The 23,517-nt window shown below is 45.2% G+C and overlaps 1 protein-coding gene across 4 annotated transcripts in view; it reads right to left on the bottom strand.

Annotated features, from left to right (window-relative positions):
* The window catches only part of LOC144822416 (multidrug and toxin extrusion protein 2-like), a 1,067,040-nt gene that overhangs the window by 550,342 nt on the left and 493,181 nt on the right, over nt 1-23,517 (bottom strand). For all 4 annotated transcript variants that reach the window (XM_078679900.1, XM_078679899.1, XM_078679901.1 and 1 more), the window contains exon 7: nt 16,269-16,336. In XM_078679900.1, coding sequence (XP_078536026.1) covers nt 16,269-16,336 — 68 coding nt within the window. The remainder of the gene's footprint in view (nt 1-16,268; nt 16,337-23,517) is intronic.

Genomic DNA, 23,517 nt, shown 5'->3' with positions numbered 1-23,517 from the left:
GTTCTAACAGGTGTCCCGGAGCTTGAACCTGCCACTTCTGAACCCTTTTGTGCACTTAAGAACAAAGTTTGCCATTGGTTGGATAGAAACTACCCTCCTCCTTCTAATATTAATCACAAAATGCTAATGGTGGAGAGAGCCCCATGGGTAGGAGAGAATAAGAAAAGTTTACAGGGATACTGTGTCGTGATAACATTTGAAGACCCAAGAATAGTAGAATACATTTGCTCTGGGCCTCGCTGTAAGAACGATTCCACGATCACGGTAAAACCCCTGTCATATTTCTTCATGTCCCCGGGGCATCATGATAATAGATGGAGTTGGTTTAGGGTTCCTAACAATGATAGAGGTAGGACAAGACCTGAGTCCAGGAAGGGGCAGTACCCTTTTAATTGGGGTGGCGATGACAATGGTGGTTGGAACATTGTGCGAAACAATGCAGGGAGACCCTTTACCTGTCGCAACCAGTTTAATGAGGAATGGTCCGGTCCACAGCTCAATTATCCAATTCCCTGTTATAATCACTTCAGTGGTCTGGAGGGAGTCGATTGACTCCCACCTCAGTCATCTAGACCAACCGGAAAGAGGGAAGTGTTAGCCACCCCAGGGGATCAACCTAATTTAATCATGGATGGTATAGTCCGTATAGGAGAATCGGAACATAGTACCTTAATCACATCCAGGTAACCAACTGTAGCTTCAAAAGCCATTAACATTCTGTCTTGGAACATAGCAGGATTAAAGAAAAACCTTGCCAATCCCGAATGGAATGACTTTATTAACACTTTCCATATATGTATGTTCCAAGAAACCTGGTGTCTGACCCCGCAATACAAAAATGGTTATTCCACTTTTTTTATCCCTGCTGTTACGGTGGGGAAAGGTCGCCCGTCTGGTGGATTGCTTATTTGGGTTAAAGAGAATTTAAATTGTGTTGCTACCACCCACAATACTGTTTGTAATGACATTCTGCATATCACCCTTAAGAGTGAGGCAGGGGGTTTTAAGTTTGAACTCTTTTGTATCTATGCTAGAGGCCTCCAGGGCGGCTAGCCTCACCAATCATAGAGCTTCTAGATGGGATGTTATCAGACCTTCCTCCCAGATCTAAAATACTAGTAGGAGGGGATTTCAATTGCACTTTTGAACCCCTAGACGACGAAGAACCTTTGGGCCCCAACGTAGAGGATTGGAGACAGGCCATACCTCCCTTAGCTCTGGTTCCCATTAAGAAATGGACAGCCAGAGCAATCCAGCTGAACGCTCTGGTATTATATCACAACTTAAGGGCTCTTAACGGGCGGACGGCGTCAGATCGTGAGGGGGCGATGACCTACAACAAGCTAGGCTGCCCTTCGCGAATTGACTATATCCTTCTAGACACACAGTCATGGCCTGCCCTAGTTGACATGGAGGTTAGGCAATCTTCGGATAGTGACCACAATCCATTATGTATGGTAATCCAATGGTTAAATGGGACCGATACAAGTGAAAAACCAGAGATGATTACCAAAGAGGTTTTTCCAACATATTGCAATCGGAAACTAAAATGGAATGTGGTCAAGTGTGAAGAGGAGAAACTTAAATGTATTAAAGAGATAGTCTCAGTTGAAACCTGTAACCTTACGGGAGCGGTTCTAGCACCAGCTAACCCCCCGGATTTAACCTGCAAACCTCCTACAAAGATCTAATAACCAAAGTAGGTGGCTTTTTCTGTAAGAGGTCCCAGGAGAACCCAACGTTATATCGAGAACTACCTAAAAGTAATCCTTGGTATACGGCAAATTACAGGGTAAAAAGGAAAGCTATTACTCTAGCGATAAAAAGTAAGGACCCCGTAGCAGTCCGAATGGCTAGAAAGGAGTACCGCAGCAGTATAATATCAGCCAGGAAGGATTGGGAGGAGGAGCACTGGCAGCAGCTCAAGGCCGCAGCCAGCGGGAAAAACTCTATCAATTTTTGGAAATTGATCAACGCTCTTGATAGAAGGGGGGCAGAGCCAATTTTAAATCACATAACAGAACAGCAATGGTTTTCCCATTTTTTAAATTTATACTGTGAGGTCAGTCTTAAAGGCACAACAACATCTCCAGTTATCGAACCCCAAAGCAAGAACGGTCCAAAGCATGGCCCCACGGAAGACCAATTCTCCCAGCGAGAAGTACAGGACGCCATTTCCAAAATATTACCGGGGAAGGCGGCTGGCCCAGATGGCCTTCCAGGGGACTTACTACTGCACGATCCTAAACTATGGGCAGATTTTATAGCGTGTTTAATGAATCTTATCCAGCAGGGTCACCCTGTTCCAGAATCCTGGAAAGGTGCAGAGGTTATTACCATATACAAGAAAGGCAACAGAGAGGACCCTGCCAACTACAGACCAATAAGCTTAATAGATACCATCCAAAAGGTAGTTGGCAGGGTCATAATAAATCAAATAGAATCTTGGCTTACGGACGAGGATATCCTATCTCACTTCCAGGCGGGGTTTAGGTGCAATGTCGGTGCAATGGACCAGGTCTTTCGATTCTGTGCAGTCTATTGGAAGTCAGTATCAATCGCCAAAGGTAGTTTATATCTGGCTTTCATAGACCTAAAAACAGCATTCAATGTTATTCCACGCGCCAAACTCTGGTCGGTCCTATTTGATATGGGTTTCCCCAGTTATCTGCTGCAACTTATTATTAAACTCCACAAAGGAAACTACGCAACGATCCGCTGGGGAAGCCAGGGTCAATTGACAGGGAGGATACCGGTCAATAGAGGAGTGAGGCAGGGATGTGTGATGGCCCCTACTTTGTTCTCCCTCTTTATAAATGGGGTGGTGGACCATTTGACGGAGGACCCTGCGGATGCCCCAGTCTTTGCCGGTGAGAAAACACCAACACTCCTCTTTGCAGACGACACCCTCCTGCTATCTAAAACCCCTATGGGTTTGCAAAGACTACTCGATCGTTTTTGTACCTTCTGTCAAGACCGGGGATTGACGGTCAACACCACCAAAACCAAGTTGATGGTGTTGTCCGCCAATAAAAAGAACAGGACGGTTAACCTCTCTCTGAATGGCACCCCCCTGGAGGTAGTGGCTGAATTTGATTACCTCGGAGTGAGGCTTTGCAATAACATGAGCTGGAACTCCCATATCTAAAATGGTTTTGAATCTTAAAAGGTCATCTGGAGCGATATTAAAGAACCAGCGCCTCTCCATTAGTAGACCCGTAGCCCCCGCTTTGGCAGTCTATTGGGGGAAAGCGCTACCTTCACCAGTATATGGATCTGAACTTTGGGGTGCTGAGAACACCAAAGCATTGGTAGTGGCCGAAAATAAGTTCATAAGAGAAACAGTTTCGCTACCTTCTTCGACCCCCTTGAAACCATTATTCCTTGACATGGTCCAAAGATCTATATCTGATTTAGTCCAAATTCGCCCCTTGTTATTTTGGGTACGCCTTAGAAGGACCACTGAATTATCTAATTATGCATTAGTACTGGAGGAGCTTCTTAGCTTGAATACAGCGAACAAAATAAAATGGCTTAATAATCTAAAGAAGTTGGTTGTATCTATAGGACTGGGCGAGTCCTGGGCCTCCCAATCCCCCCCTCCGAAACAAACTGTTAAAAAACTTTACTGGGACTGGGTTGAGGCAAAGGATCTAAAGAATTCGAAATGGGGTCCCTTGACGAATAACTTCCTTGAACATAAGCCCTTCAGGAAGTTAGAGTCATTCTTAGATTTTATCCAGACTCCCCGTGATAGAACTTTGTTTCTTAAATTAAGATACGGAACCCTCCCCCTCAATACTTTCAAGGAAGGGTGGAAGGATAGGAGGGAGACCGACTTAAAATGTCCAGGTTGCTCGTGTCCGAAAGAATCTCTTGGTCATTTTTTGTTTCCTTGCACCGCATATAAACGAGCTAGATCAAAATGGTTGAAACCTGTTTGTAGGGAGCTTGGAGTTAGGGACTATAGATCAGCCCTGCGTATTATTTTAACTAACACCTCCTCTATGTACATTGTTTGTGGGGTCGCCAAATATGTGTCATGCGCTTGGCTTACCAGATCCAAACTGCCACCCAATGGTTGAACTGTACCATCTGGAAATGATTGTTTTAGTGATGCCCCTTGTTTTATTCGTTACCTGCTTTGTCAAATGATATTTTAAATTTAATGGAACTGCAATGCTTGTAATACTGTTTTAGGTATCTTTGTATGTGTGAATGTTCGTACTTTTATGAATTTTTTTTCGAATAAAGTATTACAAACAGAAAGTACTCGAAAAACACGTCAACACTCAACTGTCATCTTTTGTTGAATTACATAATTTCCTAGATAGTATACAGTCTGGATTTTGACCGGGTTTGTCCACGGAGACTACCTTATTAGGTGTCACGGAAATTAGACGAAATTGTGTGGATAATGGTGATCCCTGGAACTCATACTCCTTGGTCTGAGTGCCGCGTTCAACACGGTTTCTCAGGAACTACTCTTGCAAGCGCTACAATCTCTAGGAGTGTCCAGTGTAGCACTCAACTGGCTAAAAGACTTTTTGGTGGATCATACTTTCCAAGTCTTTTCTCCTACTTCCAGCTCAAAAACGTACTCTTCACCCTATAGTGTTCCCCAGGGCTCTATTTTGAGCCCGCTGCTATTTAATATCTACGTTAGGCCTTTAGCACATATTGCCGAAAACTCAGGGCTTTCCCTTTTTTCTTACGCCAATGACACCCAGATTGTCTTCACTCTATCAGCTGATAGAACATCTAATCCATCCTCTCTCCAAGTTGGGTTGAGTAACATCACAGGATGGATGCAAGATAATTTGTTTAAACTTAATGGAGAGAAGACTGAGGTGCTGCTACTGGGCAGGGAAAACAATTGATGGGGCTCTCTTCATGGGCCATTGGAGATGGGTGCTCTACCTCTGCCCAGTTGGCAGGTTCGGACTCTGGGGATCATAATTGATGAACATCTCTCTATGAGGCAGCAAGCAGGGAAAGTTTTGTCTACTTTGTTTGCCATCCTTAAATGGCTCAGAAAAATCCTTTGGATGTTGCCATCATCTACACAACGCACTGTGGTCCATGCTCTCATTAAATCTAGGCTGGATTATGGCAACATCCTTTATCTTGGAGCCAACAAGGATGTAGTACACAAGCTGCAACTGGTCCAAAATGCGGCGGCCAGGTTGCTTTGCAAGATTCCCAAAACTTCTTCGGCCTCAGGCACCCTCCGTGATTTACATTGGCTCAGGGTTGAGAACCGTATAAAGTTCAAAGCCTTGAGCTATATGTTCAGAATTAACTGTGGCAAAGCACCACAATATTTGAAAGCTCTAGTTCAGCGCTATCTCCCCTCATGTACGCTACGCTTAGCCTCACAGGCTAATTTTATTGTGCGAAGGATCAGACTGTCCCAGATGGATGGTCGGTCATTTTCTTATCTTGGCCCTCAGTTGTGGAATTCCCTTCCGAGGGCACTTCATACTGAAATTAGTTACGCAAACTACCGCAAGGGCCTAAAAACCTGGCTATTTAACCTATAGTGCCTTTTTTGTCTCTTTTGACCTATCAGGTGGCGCCGGGAAACCCTTGGGTAGCTGTGCGCATAATAAGAATAAATTAACAACAACAATAACAATAACAAGTGTTTGGGTTTTGGTGGAGTAATTGGCTAAGTACATGATTCTGGATGGGTGATTGGAGGAGTGCATGGGTAGTGAAAAGGAGATGGCTGGTCTGCATGAATAGTGCTCAGGTAATTGTAGCAGTGCATGTGTTAGTGCTTGGGTCAATGCATGAGTACATGGGTAGTGACTCGATGATTAGAGTGCTGCAATCACAGTGCATGGTGATTTTATAACTGCTTGGGTTTTGGTGGAGTGATTGTATAAGTACATGATGCTGGATGGGTGACTGGACGAGTGCATGGGTAGTCACAGAAGGATTGCTGGAGTGCATGGGTACTACCGGGGTAATTGGATGAGTGAATCAGTAGTGTGTAGGTGGTTAGAGGTCTGCATGAGTTGTGCTCATGGGATTGTAGCAGTGCATAGGTTAGTGCCTGTGCCATTGCATAAGTTGATGGGTACTGACTGGATGATTAGAATACTGCAAGGAGAGTGCATGGTGAATGTATAACTGCTTGGGTTTTGGCAAAGTGATTGGATCAGTACATGATGCTGGATGGGTGATTGGAGAAGTGCATGGGTATTGAGATAGGGATTTCTGGAGTGCATGGGTACTACTTGGGTAATTGGAGGAGTTAATCAGCAGTGTGTAGGTGGTTAGAGGTCTACATGGGAAGTGATGCAGGAGACTGCATCAGTAGTGCTCGGGGACTGTAGCAGTGCATGGGTAATTGGATAAGGACATGGGTAGTGACTGGATGATTAGAGTGCTGCAAGGACAGTGCATGGTGATTTTATAACTGCTTGGGTTTTGGCGAAGTGATTGGATAAGTACATGGTGCTGGCTGGGTGATTGGAAGAGTGCATGAGTAGTGACAGACAGATATCTGTAGTGCATGGGTACTACCTGGGTACTTGGAGGAGTGAATCAGTAGTGTTTAGGTGGTTAGAGGTCTGCATGGGAAGTGCTCAGGGGATTGTAGCAGTGCATGTATTAGTACCTGGGCCATTGCATGAGTACATGTGTACTGCCTGGATGAGTAGAGTACTGCAAGGAGAGTGCATGGTGATTTTATAACTGATGGGTTATGGCAGAGTGATTGGATAAGTACATGGTGCTGACTGGGTGATTGGAAGAGTGCATGGGTAGTGACAGATGGATTTCTGGAGTGCATGGCTACTACCTGGGTAATTGGAGGAGTGAATCAGTAGTGTGTAGCTGGTTAGAGGTCTGCATGGGAAGTGCTCAGGGGATTGTAGAAGTGCATGTGTTAGTCCCTAGGCCATTGCACGACTACATGGGTACTGCCTGGATGATTACAGTACTGCAAGGAGAGTGCATGGTGAATTTATAAGTGCTTGGATTTTTGCAGAGTCATTGGATAAGTATATGGTCCTGCCTGGGTGAATGAAAGAGTGCATGGGTTGTGACAGGGCGATGGCTGGCCTGCATGGGTAGTGCTCAGGGGATTGCAGCAGTGCATGCATTAGTGCCTGGGTCACTGCATGAGTACATGGATAGTGACTGGATGATTAGAGTACTACAAGGAGATAGCATGATGAATTTATGAGTGCTTGGATTTTGGCAGAGTGATTGGATAAGTAAATGGTGGTGACTGGGTGATTGGAGGAGTGCATAGGCAGTGACAGGGAGATGGCTGGACTGCTTGGGTACTGCTCAGGTAATTGTAGCAGTGCATGTGTTAGTGCCTGGGTCATTGCATGAGTACATGGGTATTGTAGGAGAGTAGGATCTGATTACTATGATTACCCCCCCTTTTTGCTGGTGTTTCACTGTTTTTTGACTTTAGTCTGGCTGGGGTCCTGCTTTCCAGAACCCCAGCCTAGCTACTTCCTCTCTAAATTGTTTGCATGTACTGTAGGTACACTCCAGTTTGGTTACTGGGGTACCCTTGTGAGTCCCTAGTATATGGTAAACTAGGTACTAAGGGCATAGGTACCCCAGAGGCCTACCAGGGGCTAAAGCATGTATTATGCCACCCCTGGTAAGCCTTCCAAAATGACACCACAGGACTGCTCCTGCAGCCTGGCTAAGGTGGTGCATGCACCCCTTGCTAAGGTTACCTATTTCTACCTTTAATCACTGACACTTATATACTTATCAGTCACTCCTATGGCAGGCCTTATCAATCCTGATGGCAGAGTGCTTGGTTTTGTGAGAGAGGGTGCCCATGTATGAGCTGTGCCCCACTGCAGCTTTCAGAGCCTGTTCTCTGAGGCTGTTCTGTGATGCAGCCAGACCATATACTCTTAAGTGCATTATAACCTCGCAGTAAATGCTAACTTTGGAATGGCTGCATGGAAACATGTCGTGTTTGGTGTCAAACACTTTAGAATCCTACCCCACCCTCCCCGCCAGTCCTGGCGGCGGGGGTAGATTTCCACCCTTCTAGAGGTAGAGACATGTACACACTGGTCTGTCCGGTAATAGTTTTAAAGAGCCCTGCATCACAAAATGGATGCTGCAGCCACAGACACGAGTCTGGCCTCCTGCTGCTGACCGAAACTCCAGCAGGGGAGGCCTGTACAATAGGTTTCCTGTCACAGGGAGTTGTACCCACCTCCCAGACAGGCTTTAGTGTATTGGGGCTGGGTGGGTGCACTCTGAGAGTGTTTTGAAGTCTGCACTAAGGGCACATTTGGTGTCCCTGTGCATAGCCCAGTTCAAACCAGTTGCAGGGACTACCAGCCCATGCTCTGGTGTGAAACTGGACAAAGGAAATGGGTGTAGCCACCCCTCTTTCCAAACCCTCCTATAGGTGGATCCCCAAAGTAAGTCCATTCCCTTCCTTAGGTACAAGAAAGGAACCCCTGACTACAGGACTTTAGATTACACCTGGACAAAACTCTGCTACAGATATCCTGGAACTTCGATGACCTACATGACTAGATGACTGAAGAATCTCCCTTGGAGTAAAGGAGTTACTCCTCTGCTTGGCAGGCACCAAAGAACCATCTGACCGGTCTGCATCTCCGAAGCACCCATTGGACGCCGAAGACTGCAACACCAGAGGTGGATTTCCAGACTTCCCTGAGGCCGAACCAAGACCCCAGCAAAGATGAGACCCGTAGCCCTTTTGGGTATTGTGGAACCAGAACCCCTGGACACCGCGCTCATTTGCAAGTGCATCAGCTTCCTGATGACTCTTTAGGCTGTGCATTGGGTTACTTGTAGCCCAGACCACGAGCACCTTTTGCACTAAAGATTGTGGGCATCCACTCCATGAGTGTTCTGTGAGCCCGCTCTTTGCATTTCAGCTTGAGGTACCTTTGTGATCCCTTGTCTGTTGACTGGTGGGTCTCTGAGAAGGCAACTTTAACTTTCATTGGGTTTCCCTGGTTGCTCCAGATGTGCCCTGACTCTCCACCACTTGGTGAGTCCCTCGGACCTTGCTGGTCTACATGAAGCATTTCTTTACTTTCTGCGTGAGTTCCTGTTGCCAAGGCTTATTGGGTCCATTCTGGTCACCGATGCCGCAGCACTCAACACCCTTCATGGGACAGCTCGAATCCAGCTCCTGGTCATCGTTGACCCCTCCTGGTTCTCGTGGCTGCAGAGTCAAGCTTCACCTCTTCACCCTGAAATCACCACCATCTGTGGGCATTCGACTATCGTGCCCCTGGTCACTGGCAAGTGACCCAGACTCTGTCCCCTCTGCTTTCATGTTCTTCACATCTTTGATCCAGGCTCGGATCACACCGGAACACTTTCCACTTCAACGGCAGCAGCACTTTGCAGCAGATCGCCATTGAAAACAACAACGATACCTGACACCAAAAGACACCTATGTACCTGGCTTCCCTGGGTGAGGTAACTCCAGTACTCCGGTGCTCTAATGGGTGTTTGCCCTAGAACCCCAATAAGTCTAGAGGGGTTTGCTCAAAGTCCTCTTCCAATTGTCCTTAATCTTTAAATTTCCAACCGCAACTTTCCCCTTAGAAGCTAACAGCGTCTCACGGCAATGTTCTCACACTGCACGCGTCCCCCATGGGCCCCCTGTGCCACTACCTTGGGTGGTTTCTTGTGGGCCCAGCGATGCTACAGGCTCTAGGCCTTGTGTCTAGTGAAGTTGTGGTTCTTATACCACTTTCTTAATATATGGTTTGGTACACCCCTAGGGCTCAACGTATATTGTGCTAATTTACTTTGTGATATTGAGTGTAACGTTTGTGCTTTTACCTCTAGCCTCATAAAGAGACTAGTAGGATGTATTAAGAATAAATACATATATTTTATATATATGACTGGTGTGGTTCTCCTTTCATTTGGTCATTCAAGAGATTATAGACTGGTAAAACAACTGCTTTACATTCCTTCAAGACTTAGCCTGAAGGCTGCTCTCCATAGCTACCACTAGGATAGCTTTCAATAAAGGTTGTCTTTAACCTATCATCTCTAAGGGGCTGTTTGGACTGGTGCAAGGTGCCCACTATAACTAGTAGACACCATATGCCAGGCCAACTTCTCACAGCTGACATTAGACTTAAAATCCTGAGATGGATTTTGAATCAACTGGGAATCTATAAGGAGATGCCACAACAGTTTTAGAGGGAAGAGCTGATGCCAGGCAGGATCAATAATTCAGTGAAGCAAGTTTTTGGGATGCTTTTAGTAGCAGGCACATCCCAGATGGGTTTGACAATGTTGATGATGGGACAATAACATGCTCATTTTGCAACTCATTTACAGGATATAAAGAAATTTAGGGTTTTTAGATATTGGGCTAAAAACCTGTAAACAATGTTGGGTCATCCGTGAATCCATGAGGAGATGTCATATGTTATGTTATGTGTAGTTGTAAAGCACACTATCAAAGTGAAGGTACCATGGTGGTGAGCAGGTCGACCTATGGTAGATAGAAAAGCTGGGTCTTCAGCTTCTTGTGGAAGTAGTGGAGTAGATTTCTACTCGAGTGGCAGTTTTCTCAATGTAGACTGGTAGTTTCTTATTGCGAGGGGTCGCGAGCATACGCGACCACTCGCAATGTGAAACCTGACCTCCCTGCATTGAGAATCTCGCCGGGAGGTTTATTTTCCACGCTTGCGATCGGCAACTTGATCTTGCTGATCGCGAACGAGGAAAAAGTCTCGCCAGGGTGTAATTTTGCTTGCTCGCGGTCGCCAACTTGACGTTGTTGATCGCATGCAAAAAATGACCGCTGCACTACGCGTGTTTGCACTGTGCTACGTGCAACTCAAGTAGTGCGAAGTAGCGCAAACTCCGCAAACTACGCGAGCGTAGCATAGTGCTTTGCCCAGGGTTATTAAATACTATGCACTGTGCTTTAATAGGCAATACGTCTGCATAGGGGTTAGTTTTTAATATTTAAAAGGAAGGCATACCAAAATGTATTATTGTGACAGGTTAATTCTTCAGACAGGAGGGGGCTCTGTTGTGGAGTGGTGAGGTTGTTCCATGCCTCAGGAGTGATGTAAGAGAATGCCAGTCCTGAAGATCTGGTTCTGTGTATGCGTGGTATGTGTGGGAGTCTGTGAGTGGTTGGTGGAAAGAGATGTGACTTCAGGAAAGTAGGGCCTAAGTTGTGTTGCACCTTGAATGTGTGTGTGAGGAGTTTGAAATGAACATATGTGTGTATCTGGAGTCAGCGGAGCTCCCTGAGATTTGGTGTGATGTGAGTTCTGTGTGGTAGGTTGAGAATGAGTCTGGCTGCCAAATTCTGGCTGAAAATGTAGTCTTCTGGTAAGTTGCTTGGTGATCCCAGCGTAGAAGATGACCCAGCAGTGCAACTTGCAGGGCATGAGTGACAGTTTTTCTAGTGTTGTTTGGGAAACAGTTAAAGATCTTTTTCAGAATATTCAGGGTGTGGAAGTACGATGCAGTGATGGTACTGACTTGTGAGGTCATCTCCAGTTGCTGCTGAGTGTGTGTATGTGTGTGTGTACGGGTGTGCGGGCGTGTGTGTGTGAGTTTGGCTGGCCACTCGCCAAGACAAATCTGCTGCTGCTGCTGCTGCTACAGAGAAGAACATAGCAGGAGCTATAGAAATAATCTGCAGAGCAGTAAGGCATAGTCATCAGACCAGCTTCGAAGTTTGCTCATATTCTTCCAATGGCTCTAAGAGCAAAAAGTTGGTAAAAATGTCCTAAGTCCCTAGTACATTGTGATAAAAGCCAAGGATCCAGGACCTTGAGGACAGCATATGGGAGTCCAGACTCACTTCAGCAGGGTCCAGCATTAGGGTCCAGGGTAGGTCCAGTTTGAACTGGTCGGCTGGGAATGCAGTTCAAGTTCAAGTTCAATCTTTATTATGTTTTGGAACTCCATAGAGGTCCACATAAAAGAAACACACAATACAAAACTCCATTCATTGCAGAAAGACAATTTACAACAATTACCGCGATACAAAATAATTCATAGATACATACATCATAGGCGATCCTTCAATAAATATCTAAAAAGCATTAAAAAAAATTTAAATATTAAAACAGAATTTCTCATTTGGGGGGTTATATAAGGCAAACATAAAAGAATTAGCATTTAAAATACCCATTTGCAAGCATATTTGCCTTAACCATTTACGACGAAATGGACGCAGCACTGGACATATAAAAAGTACATGCATTCGGTCTTGAGTGGACAGGTGACAAAAGTCGCAGATTGCAGGGACTCCGTACCATTTAAACAAAAGATTATTTAGAGGTAGCACGTCCTGCCTCAGGAGTAACCAGAATCTCCGGGCGCCGTGGGGCAAATTCCAAGTGACATAAGGTTGCACAAATTTTCTTGCAAATGAGTCAGTAAGGGGATTAACACCTTTCTTAACAAGGATTGAGGCGCTGTCCAATCTATAGCTAAGGTCCCAGGAGGCCTCTTTCAAGACAGAATTTAACTGGGTTGCGGATAAGGAAAAGAGGATACTCTCCTCCAACTGCAGAAGCGATACAGCCTTTCTAAAGTTATTAACAATTAGGGAATGTTCTCTTAAACTTCCCAATAATTCTTCCTTTAAGAGGAATCTCATAGTCCCCTCTTCTCCTCTGGCTATGCTTGCGACCCAACGTACTACAGCTGCCAGGCCCTGCACCCAACTGCTGCGCAGGCCAAACTCAAGTCTGCAAGCGGCCACTGAGCAGGCGGAATTAATGGAGGTTATGCTTCTTAACAATTTTCCTTCAACCACATTTAAAAAATCCCAATGCTTTAGGTCGACCAGTTCCAATCCATACAAGAGGGTAGAGGGAATTTTTGCCCTGAAAACCTCCAATAAATAAGAAAAATGCCTTCTTCCCATTGCCGAGCTGGGAATGCAGGAAAAAGCCCTTTCGAAGAGAAGCTTGGTAGATCCCTGTAGCCCATACAGGAGTTTAGCCTTAGGACCCTTGGAGTCCAGGTTACAAGAAATGAAATGAAATGAAGTGAAATGAAGGAGATTTGTAGAGCGCGGCTGCTGCCCAAGGGCGTCCAAGCGCTGAGTAAAGGTAACAGAACTCCGAGGTAGGAGGGGAAGATCCAGGTGGGGAGCTAATTGCTGAAAAGATGTGTTTTTAACTCTTTACGGAATGACGAAAGGCTAGGGTTGGACCTAAGTGAAAGGGCAAGGGAGTTCCATAATTTAGCAGCTTTGAGTGTGAAGGACCTGCCTCCTGCTCCGGGTCTTTTCACTCTGGGAACTGCAGCAAGGAATGCGTTCTCTGAGCGAAGTGACTTGCCGGGACAGTAGGGAGTGAGAAGAGTGTGGTTAATCTCAAGTCTGGCTCTGTGAAAGGCTTGGTGCGATATGCATAAAGTCTTAAATTTAATTCTATCCCTGACCGGGAGCCAGTGCAGTGACCTGATCCCTTGCTTGACTGATTCTCTGCGTGGGATTTGGAGTAGCGTGGGAGCTGCACAATTCTGTGTGCGTTGAAGTTTCTGTAGCACGTAGTCAGGGGCTCCTAGGTAAAGGGCATTGCTGAAATCGAGCCGAGATTGAATGAGGCCTTAAATAACAACCTGTTTAGCTTCAAGGGGCAAAATAGGCAGGATTTTTCTTAGTATTCGGATAATCCCGAAGCAGGTTGCTGCTGTTTTAGTTGGCTGCGTATTGAAGGTGAGGGTTTTGTCCAGTCAGACTCCCAGACTTTTAATGTCCTTCTTCGGGGATGGGGGAGGACCCAGACTGGGCGGCCATAGCTGGTCCATGGGAGTGAGAATAGGAGGGCCAAGGAGCATTATCTCGGTCTTATCGCCATTGAGTTTTAATGAGGATGCTGTCATCCATCTCCTGACGTCTTCCATGCATGCTGCTAGGTTGGTTTTGGGGGGCCTGCTGTTCTTCTGTGCCAGGGAGACCACCAGCTGAGTGTCATCCGCATACAAGATTATCTTAACACCGTATTGTCGGACGAGAGGAAGGGCAGATCAAGTGTTCTTGGCTCTTCTCAGGTTGCAACAGCAGATCCAGCCCTCTTATGTTCTTCCATAGGTCAAGAAACTATTCTGAGGAGGATACTGTGGGCGCTACATTTATGCCTGGCACCAGCCTGTGGGTGGGGGTGACCACTGGTCCTTGCTTATGAATCGGCTAAAAGTTCCCTGGGGCATCCCTACCCACTTTGGCACTGCCTGGCCAGAGTTCTGGTGTCCTCCCTAGAGATATCGGCAGGAAAAATTAGCAAGCCCTCCTCTATGTTCACTCTAAAGGGCAACTCCTTTACCACTGGACCTAGTGCTTGTACGGTTAGAGGAAAAAGGGAAGGCCCAGGTGTTAGTTACATCTTCTTGTGACAGGGGAGGCTCCTTTGAAGTTAATTAAGCACCTAGACACAGCCCAGATGGTCAGCTTGCCAGAGGAACAGCACACCTCCTCACACCTAAGGCTTTTGTCGGGGACCAATTCACAGCTCACCGCACCGAAGCCATAAGATGCCAGATGACAGTTGGAAAGCACTGAAAGGCCGGTTAGGGAGGTAACAGGCAACTTTCTAAAAAGTGCCTGTTGTAAAATGTTTATTATAACTCCATTTTACCAATGAATGGGTCTTGTAATAAATATTTAAAAAATTCGAGGAATTAGCTCCGTAGAAGCTTCCTTAATGAGATAGAAATATTAAATGTAATCCTAATGCTTTCCAATGCAACAGCTACCGCTGCTACAGTGTCCTTTTGGGCCTTTTCACTGTAAGAACATGTGTAACATTGTGTAACATGGGAGAGGGGTTGGCCTAACGGCTAAGGCGCTCGACCTCGGACCTGGGGATCTGGGTTCGAGTCTCGGTAACGACGCCAAAAACCCCCTGTGATTCTGGGCAAATCACTTAATCTCCCCGTGCCTAAAATGAAAGTGTGTCCTCATGTAACGTAACTGGTGCTATGTAAAGCGCTCTGATAACTGATTCGGTTCGGTTCTAGTTCGCGCTATATAAAACTCTGAAAAAAAAAAAACATTAAACATTTAAATGTCCTACTCTTAAATACTAAGTCTGGGCGTAGTTTGCGAAGTAGCGCTATGCGTAGCTACGCGAAGTGCCCTTCGCACGACGCGAGCTACGCGAACTGCGTAGTGCACTGAGCAAAATGCTGTTCGCACTGATTGCACAGTGCCGGATGCTTGTTCGCTCTGTGCAATCAGTGCAAACTGCATCTTGCACAGTGCAAGCAGTCGTTTTCTGCCGCTCGAGTAGATTTCTACCCGAGCTGCAGTTTTCTCAATGTGGACTGGTAGTTTCATATCGCGAGCGTTTGCGAGCATACGCGACCACTCGCAATGAGAAACCTGACCTCCCTGCATTGAGAATCTCGCGATCAGCAACATCAAGTTGATGTAATTTTGCTTGCTCGCGGTCGCCAACTTGACGTTGAGGATCGCGAGCAAGCCAAAAATGACCGCTGCACTACGCTACGTGCAACTAACGTAGTGCGAAGTAGCGCAAACTCCGCAAACTACGCGAGCGTAGCGTAGTGCTTTGCCCAGGGTAATTAAATACTATGCAGTGTGCTTTAATAGGCAATACTTCTGCATAGGGGTTACTTATTAATATTTAAAAGGAAGGCCTACCAAAATGTATTATTGTGAAAGGTTAATTCTTCAGTTAAAACAAGCACCACTGTTCTACATTTGGCAAGTTCTACAGTCATGTTAGTAGTATTACTGCATTGTGTGGTACAATGTCTGCTGCAGACTTCTGGGGACATTTAATTTACAGGCCCTGGGACCTTTGGGTACCATAGAAGAGGGACTTGGAGTTAGGGATATATTCCAGTAAGGGTATTCCAATTTCATTATGTTTGAAGAGAGAGCAGAAGCACTTTATTGCTGTTAGAAGGGGTAAATTGTACAGAGTTCTACACCCAGCAAAAACAGTCAAGGCAACAATCTGGGGGGAATACCACACATAGGAAGGCATTTTCAATACACACCTTTTCAAGGAACATTACCCCTGACTCAGCAGTCTTCCCTTGACCTTCCCCTAAAGATTGTATCTTCATGGGCCTATAGGCCACTCCATTGCTTTCGAGCCAGGTTCAAACTCAACAAATACCGACATATACATAAATACAATATGTATCAATGGTTCACTGTAACATCCCTTTCTCTTGTTTTGTGGCCATGGGTGTTCAGGTTGCTGCTTTTTACTTAATATGAATCTGTAAAAATGTTTTAAATAAAGACACCTTACCATGTAAAGGAAGACCACAACCTGGAACATGACAGATTGTACTCCCTGCTGGGTCACATTTATTAGACCTGAAAGAAAGAAGACTGTTTTTCAGGGACAGTGTATTTATAGAAATGCAGCTTGTTAGACTGAAAGTGGAAGCTTTTTCTGAAAGCAAAGCCAACCATTTCTACCAGGAATGAATTACATTAATACTCAAATCTCCCTACATTGGATGGCATTGACGCTCTTTTTTTATCAGAACTGAATTGTGGAGCTGAGACTGACATATTTATTGTACTTTCTACTGTGAATTTATCACCTTGTGAAGGAGGAAGTGTCCATCACTCATGCGTGGACCCCGGACCAATTTAAAAAAATTAGACTGTCAAAAAATGATTTTTTTTTTACTTTGCTCTGCAGTCCGTGGCAGTGTTAGAAGAGAAGAATGTATGCAAAGCAGTGGCTGTTAGAGCACAGTAGATTCTAAGTGTTGTGCATTTGCACATTGTTAGAAGACAGTAGTAGATATCTAATTTAGCACAGTCTATGTTATAATACAGGTAATTTACTTAGGGTTGTAACAACCATGTTAAAGATTTAGAAACCACCTCTAGGTCGGCAGGTTAAGTGTTACAGTACCTATTTTTATATCTACGCTGGAAAAGGCCATATGATATAACAACAACTTACACCTGGCTTAGCACTGTACATGTTACCACAAATGTGCTTACACTTGTGTTTAAACTTTACCTTGCAGTGGCCATGTCAGAGATTAATAAAATGTCATGGTTCCTGATGCCTACCAGGCCGCACTCTCCGAAAACCTACTAAAACTAAACATCCTCAAATCCGAATTCCTTCTAATCGCTCCTCCCACCCAAGTACCCACAATTCAAGATTGGATCAAACACCTGCCAGCACTTAACTGCCAACCTCTTATCGTTGACTCAGCAAAATCGCTGAAAATAACTCTGGACAGAAATCTCAGTATGCAGAAACACATTAGTACTGCAATAAAAGGAGCAAACTTTCAGATTAATACACTGAGAAAACTAAAACCTTTCTTGCCTGAAAAGGACTTCAAACTGGAAGTACAAGCGCTAGTTATCCCAAGAGTGGAATATGGGATTGTATCTCTCTGAGGCCTTCCCAGATCCTCACCGGCCCCTCTAAGAGCTTCAATCAACGCAGCAGCCAGACTTATTACCGGCTCAAAAAGAAACTCACAGATATCCAAGGACCTAAGATCCCTTTACTGGTTACCTTTCAAAGCCAGAATTCCACAAAAAATTGCATGCATGACGCATAAAGCCATTCATCACAACACTTTCAGATATCTGTCACATAAACTGTTGCCTTCATGTGGCAATAGAGCTTCCAGAAGTGCCAAAAACCTCTTATTGAAACCACAAACATTCAACAAGAAGAAAACATACAACCAAGCCTTCTAGGGGATGGCACCCAAGATCTTCAATGCTTTGCCACCAGAAACTAGACTTAATCCCTCTACTGCATCCTTAAAAAAAGAAGTGAAATATTTTCTCGTGGCTAAGCTCTCTTGAACCTTGGTTACTGTGATTATACACTCATATTCTTCATCTTTATGGAACTATATATTACTTACTACTTACCTATGTATCTTCAATATTGTTATTATGCTATGCTTGATTTGTATGGATCTTTGTTATTTACCATATGCCTAAGTATTTTCTAAATCCACCATGTAAAGAGCTCTGATACCCACAAGGGTCTTGTTCACGCTATATAAAACCTTTAAATAAATACATATCTCTGTTCTACTTGTCCTATTCATGACTACCTGAAGAGAAATAAAAGTGGTTTACCATGCTACAGGATTATTAATCCCATCTTCACTATCTATCTTCTGGGAGTAGATGAATGACCTTCCAATGCCCCACCACCTGTATCTTGTTTTCTGTCCTCAAAAGAATAACCACGTATTTGGTAAGCATATTTTCTCATTCATTAATATTATTAGTAATGTTTTTTTATACAAAAACATCCAGATACACGTGTATGCCGATGTACTGGCCTTGGGTAGAAAGCGGTGGCAATACTGGGTGCCGAGACGGTTCATGCACTGTTTTGTGCTATTAATATGTTTTATGTCCCTCACTCACTCGTATGGCAGTTCTCAACCCATCCCCTTCACTGGCTATTGATACACTCCCCACTCATAATCCTGGCCCCCTGTTATATCTCAGTACAAAAATTGCTGTCCAGAGATTTTCATTTTTGATTTGTGTTTTTAGATCATTATAGAAGTAATTTTGCTTGTGTGGACATTGCTGATCCGGGACGAATTTTTCTGGAGGAAATTTTCAAAATGGCAGATATGTTGCAGTGATGATGTAATATTTCAGTAATTATGTGACCTATATTCTTCATTTTGGTTTCAGAATATAGGTTTTGGGGGTCAAGTAGTCTTATAGAGACAAAAAATAACTTCCCAGAGCAACCCTTCTGCGATTTTTCAAAATGGCATCTATAATAGAGGAAGAAGGATATATATAAATGAAACAGATATTAAAAGTTTTTAATCCTTTTATGTATACAGCAAACAATGTTTATGATCTGAATATGTAAAACAAAATATTTATCACTTCCGTTTTAGACACATTTTCATAGTTCACTACATTTATTTGTTTCGGCAGTTGCTCCTGGTACATTTGCAGAATGTTGAACATTTGAGAAGAGAATATTGACAGGGACTTCTTTTTGTAGCACAGGTTTTGTAAGTACATGAACATGTATGTTCTGTGGGTGCAGGCTTTAGAAATTACATGGGTTTTACCACCCCATCAATTTTTCCCCAGCCAAATTCACACAAAACTTTCTCTACATATGCATGAATCAAAACTATTGCACATCTTCTGATCAAGTACAACGCTATTTTAATGTGTCCACGCACAGAATATGACATTGGTGGGAGGTCACTTAGCAGGACTGATCTCTTGAACTCACTGTACTGAAGATTGTCAAATGTGTGACAGTCAGAACTCAGTCTTTAATACACTCACAATATATTTTTCTACGTCTTCTGTCTCAGCAAATCCTTTTAGAAACTTCATAAGTTCAGCAGTTAAAACTCCAAGCTCTTTGCTCATTGTATTATCACCTGTAAGAATATGTGCCATGATAAGAACACTGGGCATCTCTGGGTCAAGTTTCTTGTATATAATATGAAGTGGAATTAAGTGTCTTTTCTTGCCTGTTTCATAACATATCCATAACTCTGCAATCCTTTTTTTAAAAAATATTTTTATTTAGCATTTGCAAATCATGAAAGCAACAATTACATCACGAAGTCAAGTGAAATGTACAATAAGCACGTGTAAATTCGGCTATGTTGTTTGATGTTATAAAAAGGATGCAATATTCTTTTTTGTAACATTACTAACAGTAACATAGGTGTTCGTCAGTGTGACCATTAATGAAAACAATTATAGCAGCATTTATATGGGAAAACATGAATACAATATTGCGCTATGGTGGGTCAGGAATGGCAATCAGAGAGCGCCATATAACAATGGTGTCAGTCGGAGTGGAAGTTGCAACTCAATGCGCGTAGCAACCACGGGAGTCCGAACGTTATGCACCAGGACTCCCACTGGCCTCCGCTGTTCCACAAGCTGCGATAATGTCTGTCAGACCCATTAGAGCACTGGCAGAAGCATAACAACAGGCTAGGCATGCACAGCCGGGCTCCCAGGAGCCGTCTCGGGTGGAGACGGTCTGTTACGTGACCACTGCAGGAAGGGTTCCCAGATGTCTCTCGGGCGTGCATTTGATGGCATCAGTTCCCAATAGGAACCCAGCTGCGCATGCCCATATGTCACATCAGATAGCCAGTCGCTGAGTCTCGGTTTAGTCTTCCGCCCCTAGGCAATGGCCACCCGCCTCTTGGCATATAGCAGCAGTAGTGCATGGAGCTTTCAGCGCAAGGGTGCAGTGTCCGCGACCCAGCCAAGGATCCCCAGTAGCGGCGATGGGGCATCAGCCCTACCAAGGATTTGATTAATGACATCAAATATTTCGATCCAGTACTCAGAGAGCGCCGGGCAGTGCCAGGCCACGTGCAGGAAGGAAGCCCTTTCTGCCCCACATTTCCAGCATCTGTCATCTTCTCTAAGGCCCATGCGGTGAAGAGAGATTGGGGTGCGGTAGAATCTATGTAAGAACTTGAAGTGCACAAGTCTAAGTTTATAGTTTGGGGATAGTGCCAACAGCTGCCCGCAGCAGAAAGTCCACTGCTCATCCGTCAGAGGCTCTTCCAGCTCGTCACCCCATAATTGCTGCGATCTGGGCACCACCAATGGGGTTTGTTCCTGCATGGAATTGTACAGCCTGGAAACAAGTTTTTTGCGGGATGCTCTAGATAATATGTTTTGTAGTGCCAGTAACTGCGGCGGCTCCTCAGGGAAGCAATCCCCAAGTGCCCTGCATGCAGCTTTGAGCTTGTGGTATGTGAATTTGTCGGCAAAAGCCACCGGGTTCTCTGCTGTTTCTGTGGGCAACTCCAGGAATGTGCCTTCTGGGTATATGTCTCCGAATGTGCGCAAGGTGGTGCCAGCAATAGATATATCGCCGCTGTTGGCCTCTAAGCATGGGAACATGGGATTCTGTTTGAGGGGCATCGCGGGCGCATACAACAGGGGAACTGAAGACCGTTTCAATAGCTCTCTCCAGGACCAGCAGAGCATATCCGCTGTTTTGATATCTTGTGATGGTCGCGGTGCTTTGTGATATAGGGCCACATTGAGCGGAAGCGGAGAGACCATGTCGATCTCCACTGCTACGTGTGGTTGGTAAGGCGTGGGGTAGGCCCAGAAATGCAGGTATTGGGCCTGTGCGCAAAGTGCGTATAGATGCATGTCCGGTGCCCCCAAAACACCCTGACGCAGCGGGAGTGTCAGTAGTGCCCATGATACTCTGGCTTGACCCCCTGCCCAAGCAAGTGCCAACAGATTGGAGCGTAAACGTGCAAAGAAGTGTTGTGTCAGTGGAATTGGCACATTGGCAAATAAATAGAGGAACTTGGGCAGCACAATCATTTTTGCTAGTGCAATTCTACCTGCTAAGGAGAGGGGAAGCCTGGACCAAATCGCTACTTTACCCTCAAGCCAGGTGACCGCTCTGCCAAAGTTGAGGTTCCAGATCTCCTGTATGTTCCTGCTTTTCCAAATTCCCAAGTATTTCACTTCGTCTGCCTCCCATCGGAGTGGATAGTCTGAGTGTACCTCTTTGGTTCTATCAGTGAGTGGAAATATGACTGACTTAGACCAGTTTATGGAGAGGCCGGATAGACCCCCAAACTTGACAAACTCCCGCAGCAACGGGTTGAGGTTCTCGTTTGGGTTGTTTACATACAAGGTCACATCATCCGCGTACAGGGAGATAAGTAGGCTACGGGAGCTGAATGCAATGCCCCTTGCCGTATGGTGCTGTCTAATTCTAGCAGCAAGTGGCTCCATAGCAATGGCAAATAGGAGGGGGGACAGTGGGCAGCCCTGTCTGGTCCCTCTGGAGATTGGAAATGGGTCAGATATCATGCCATTTAGTCTTATTCTGGCCCTAGGGGCGGTATAGAGTAAGCGAATTAAATTTATGAATAGTGGACTGAACCCCATGCGTGTCAGTATGGTAAAAAGGAACAACCACTCAAGGGAATCAAAGGCTTTTGTTGCGTCCAGAAATACCACAGCAGCCTGTGTGTCTGGATGGAGGTAGTGTAGTGCAGAAAAAAACGTTGATAGATTATGCGTGGTGGAGCGTCCTGGTATGAACCCTGATTGATCTGGCAGGGCCACATATGAGAGCAAAGGCTGTAGACGATCGGCTATAATCTTAGCGTAGATCTTGACATCTACATTAATGAGGGACAGAGGGCGGTAAGAGTCTATGCATTTATCATCTTTGTCAGGTTTAAGTAGCGTGACAATAAGGGCCTCCCTCATCGAGTCCGGCAGTATCCCTATTTCTTGCGCTTCAACAAACACAGCGTGCAAGCGAGGAGCAAGTTCCTCTGTGTATGTTTTATAGAAGGCTGCCGTTAGTCCATCTGGACCTGGCGCCTTATTTAGTGGTAGCGCTTTAATGGTGGTTGCGATCTCCTGTACCGTTACGGGGCGGTCCATGTATTGCCTGTGTGCATTGTTAAACCACACAAGCGCTATGGATTCCAAAAAGGCCTCAAGTGTCTCTTCTGATAAATGATGTGTGGATTTGTACAATGTGGCATAGTAAGTGGCGAAGGACTGTAGTATCTCCCGCTGGTCCGTCAGTGCCTTTCCTGTGTGATCAACCACAGTATGTACCCGTGTGGGAGTGGGAGTGGATTTAACCATCCTGGCTTGTGTACGGCTTGGTCTAGCTCCTTCGCCATATCTGCAGGCTTCAGCTTGCTTCCCCAAAAATTTTAGTTTGCACTGCGCCTCCTCAGCAAAGCTTAGCAACTTGGCCTTAATCTGCCCTGCCAGCGCATGCGTCTGGGCTTCACAAAATGAACACTCAAGGACTTTCAGTTCTCCCTCTATCGTTGCCAGTGTGTTCCTGATGGACTTTAGGACTCCAGCCCTGCGTGCAATACACTGCCCCCATATCACCACTTTAAATGCGTCCTAGAGGACAGCATCAGTCTTGACCGTGCCAGTGTTAGTAGCAAAGTAATCAACAATGTCTTGCCTGATTTCCTCAGTGAAAGCGGCATCTTGGAATGCATCTGGCGGGAGACGCCAGGAGAAGGCACTACTCTGGTTGCCTGGAATGTCTAGCTCTAGTAAACATGGGGAGTGGTCAGACAGAGACCTGGCCAGTATATCCACTCGTGTGGTCCAAGTGGCTACGTCTGCCGAGACCAACCAAAAATTCAGTCTGGACCAGGCAGCATGGTGAGCGGATATACATGTACCTACTCTTGCGTCCGTGTTGCGAGCCCTCCACACATCAACAAGGGAGCCCTCACATATGATATCCGTTAGTGCCTGGCGTGCTTGTGGGTGCATTTGCCTGGATGCGCCTTTTCTATCAATTGTGTCGTCTAGCACTACATTAAAGTCCCCACCCCATATGACAGTGGAGCAGCCAGTAACATCTATCTTAGCCCAGATTTCTCTGAAGAATTCCGGATCGTCTACATTCGGACCATATATGGCATCCATTACCACCTCTTTGCCCATCAAAACCCCATGTAGAACATGTTGGAATTCGCAGCACTCCGTGTGTCTGTTCTTTAGACTATTGATGC

The sequence above is a fragment of the Lissotriton helveticus genome, chromosome 3_1 (assembly GCF_964261635.1).
Source record: "Lissotriton helveticus chromosome 3_1, aLisHel1.1, whole genome shotgun sequence".
Classification (NCBI taxonomy): Eukaryota; Metazoa; Chordata; class Amphibia; order Caudata; family Salamandridae; genus Lissotriton; species Lissotriton helveticus.
Note: the sequence above shows the minus strand (reverse complement) of the source record. Positions and strands in the feature narration are given on the sequence as shown.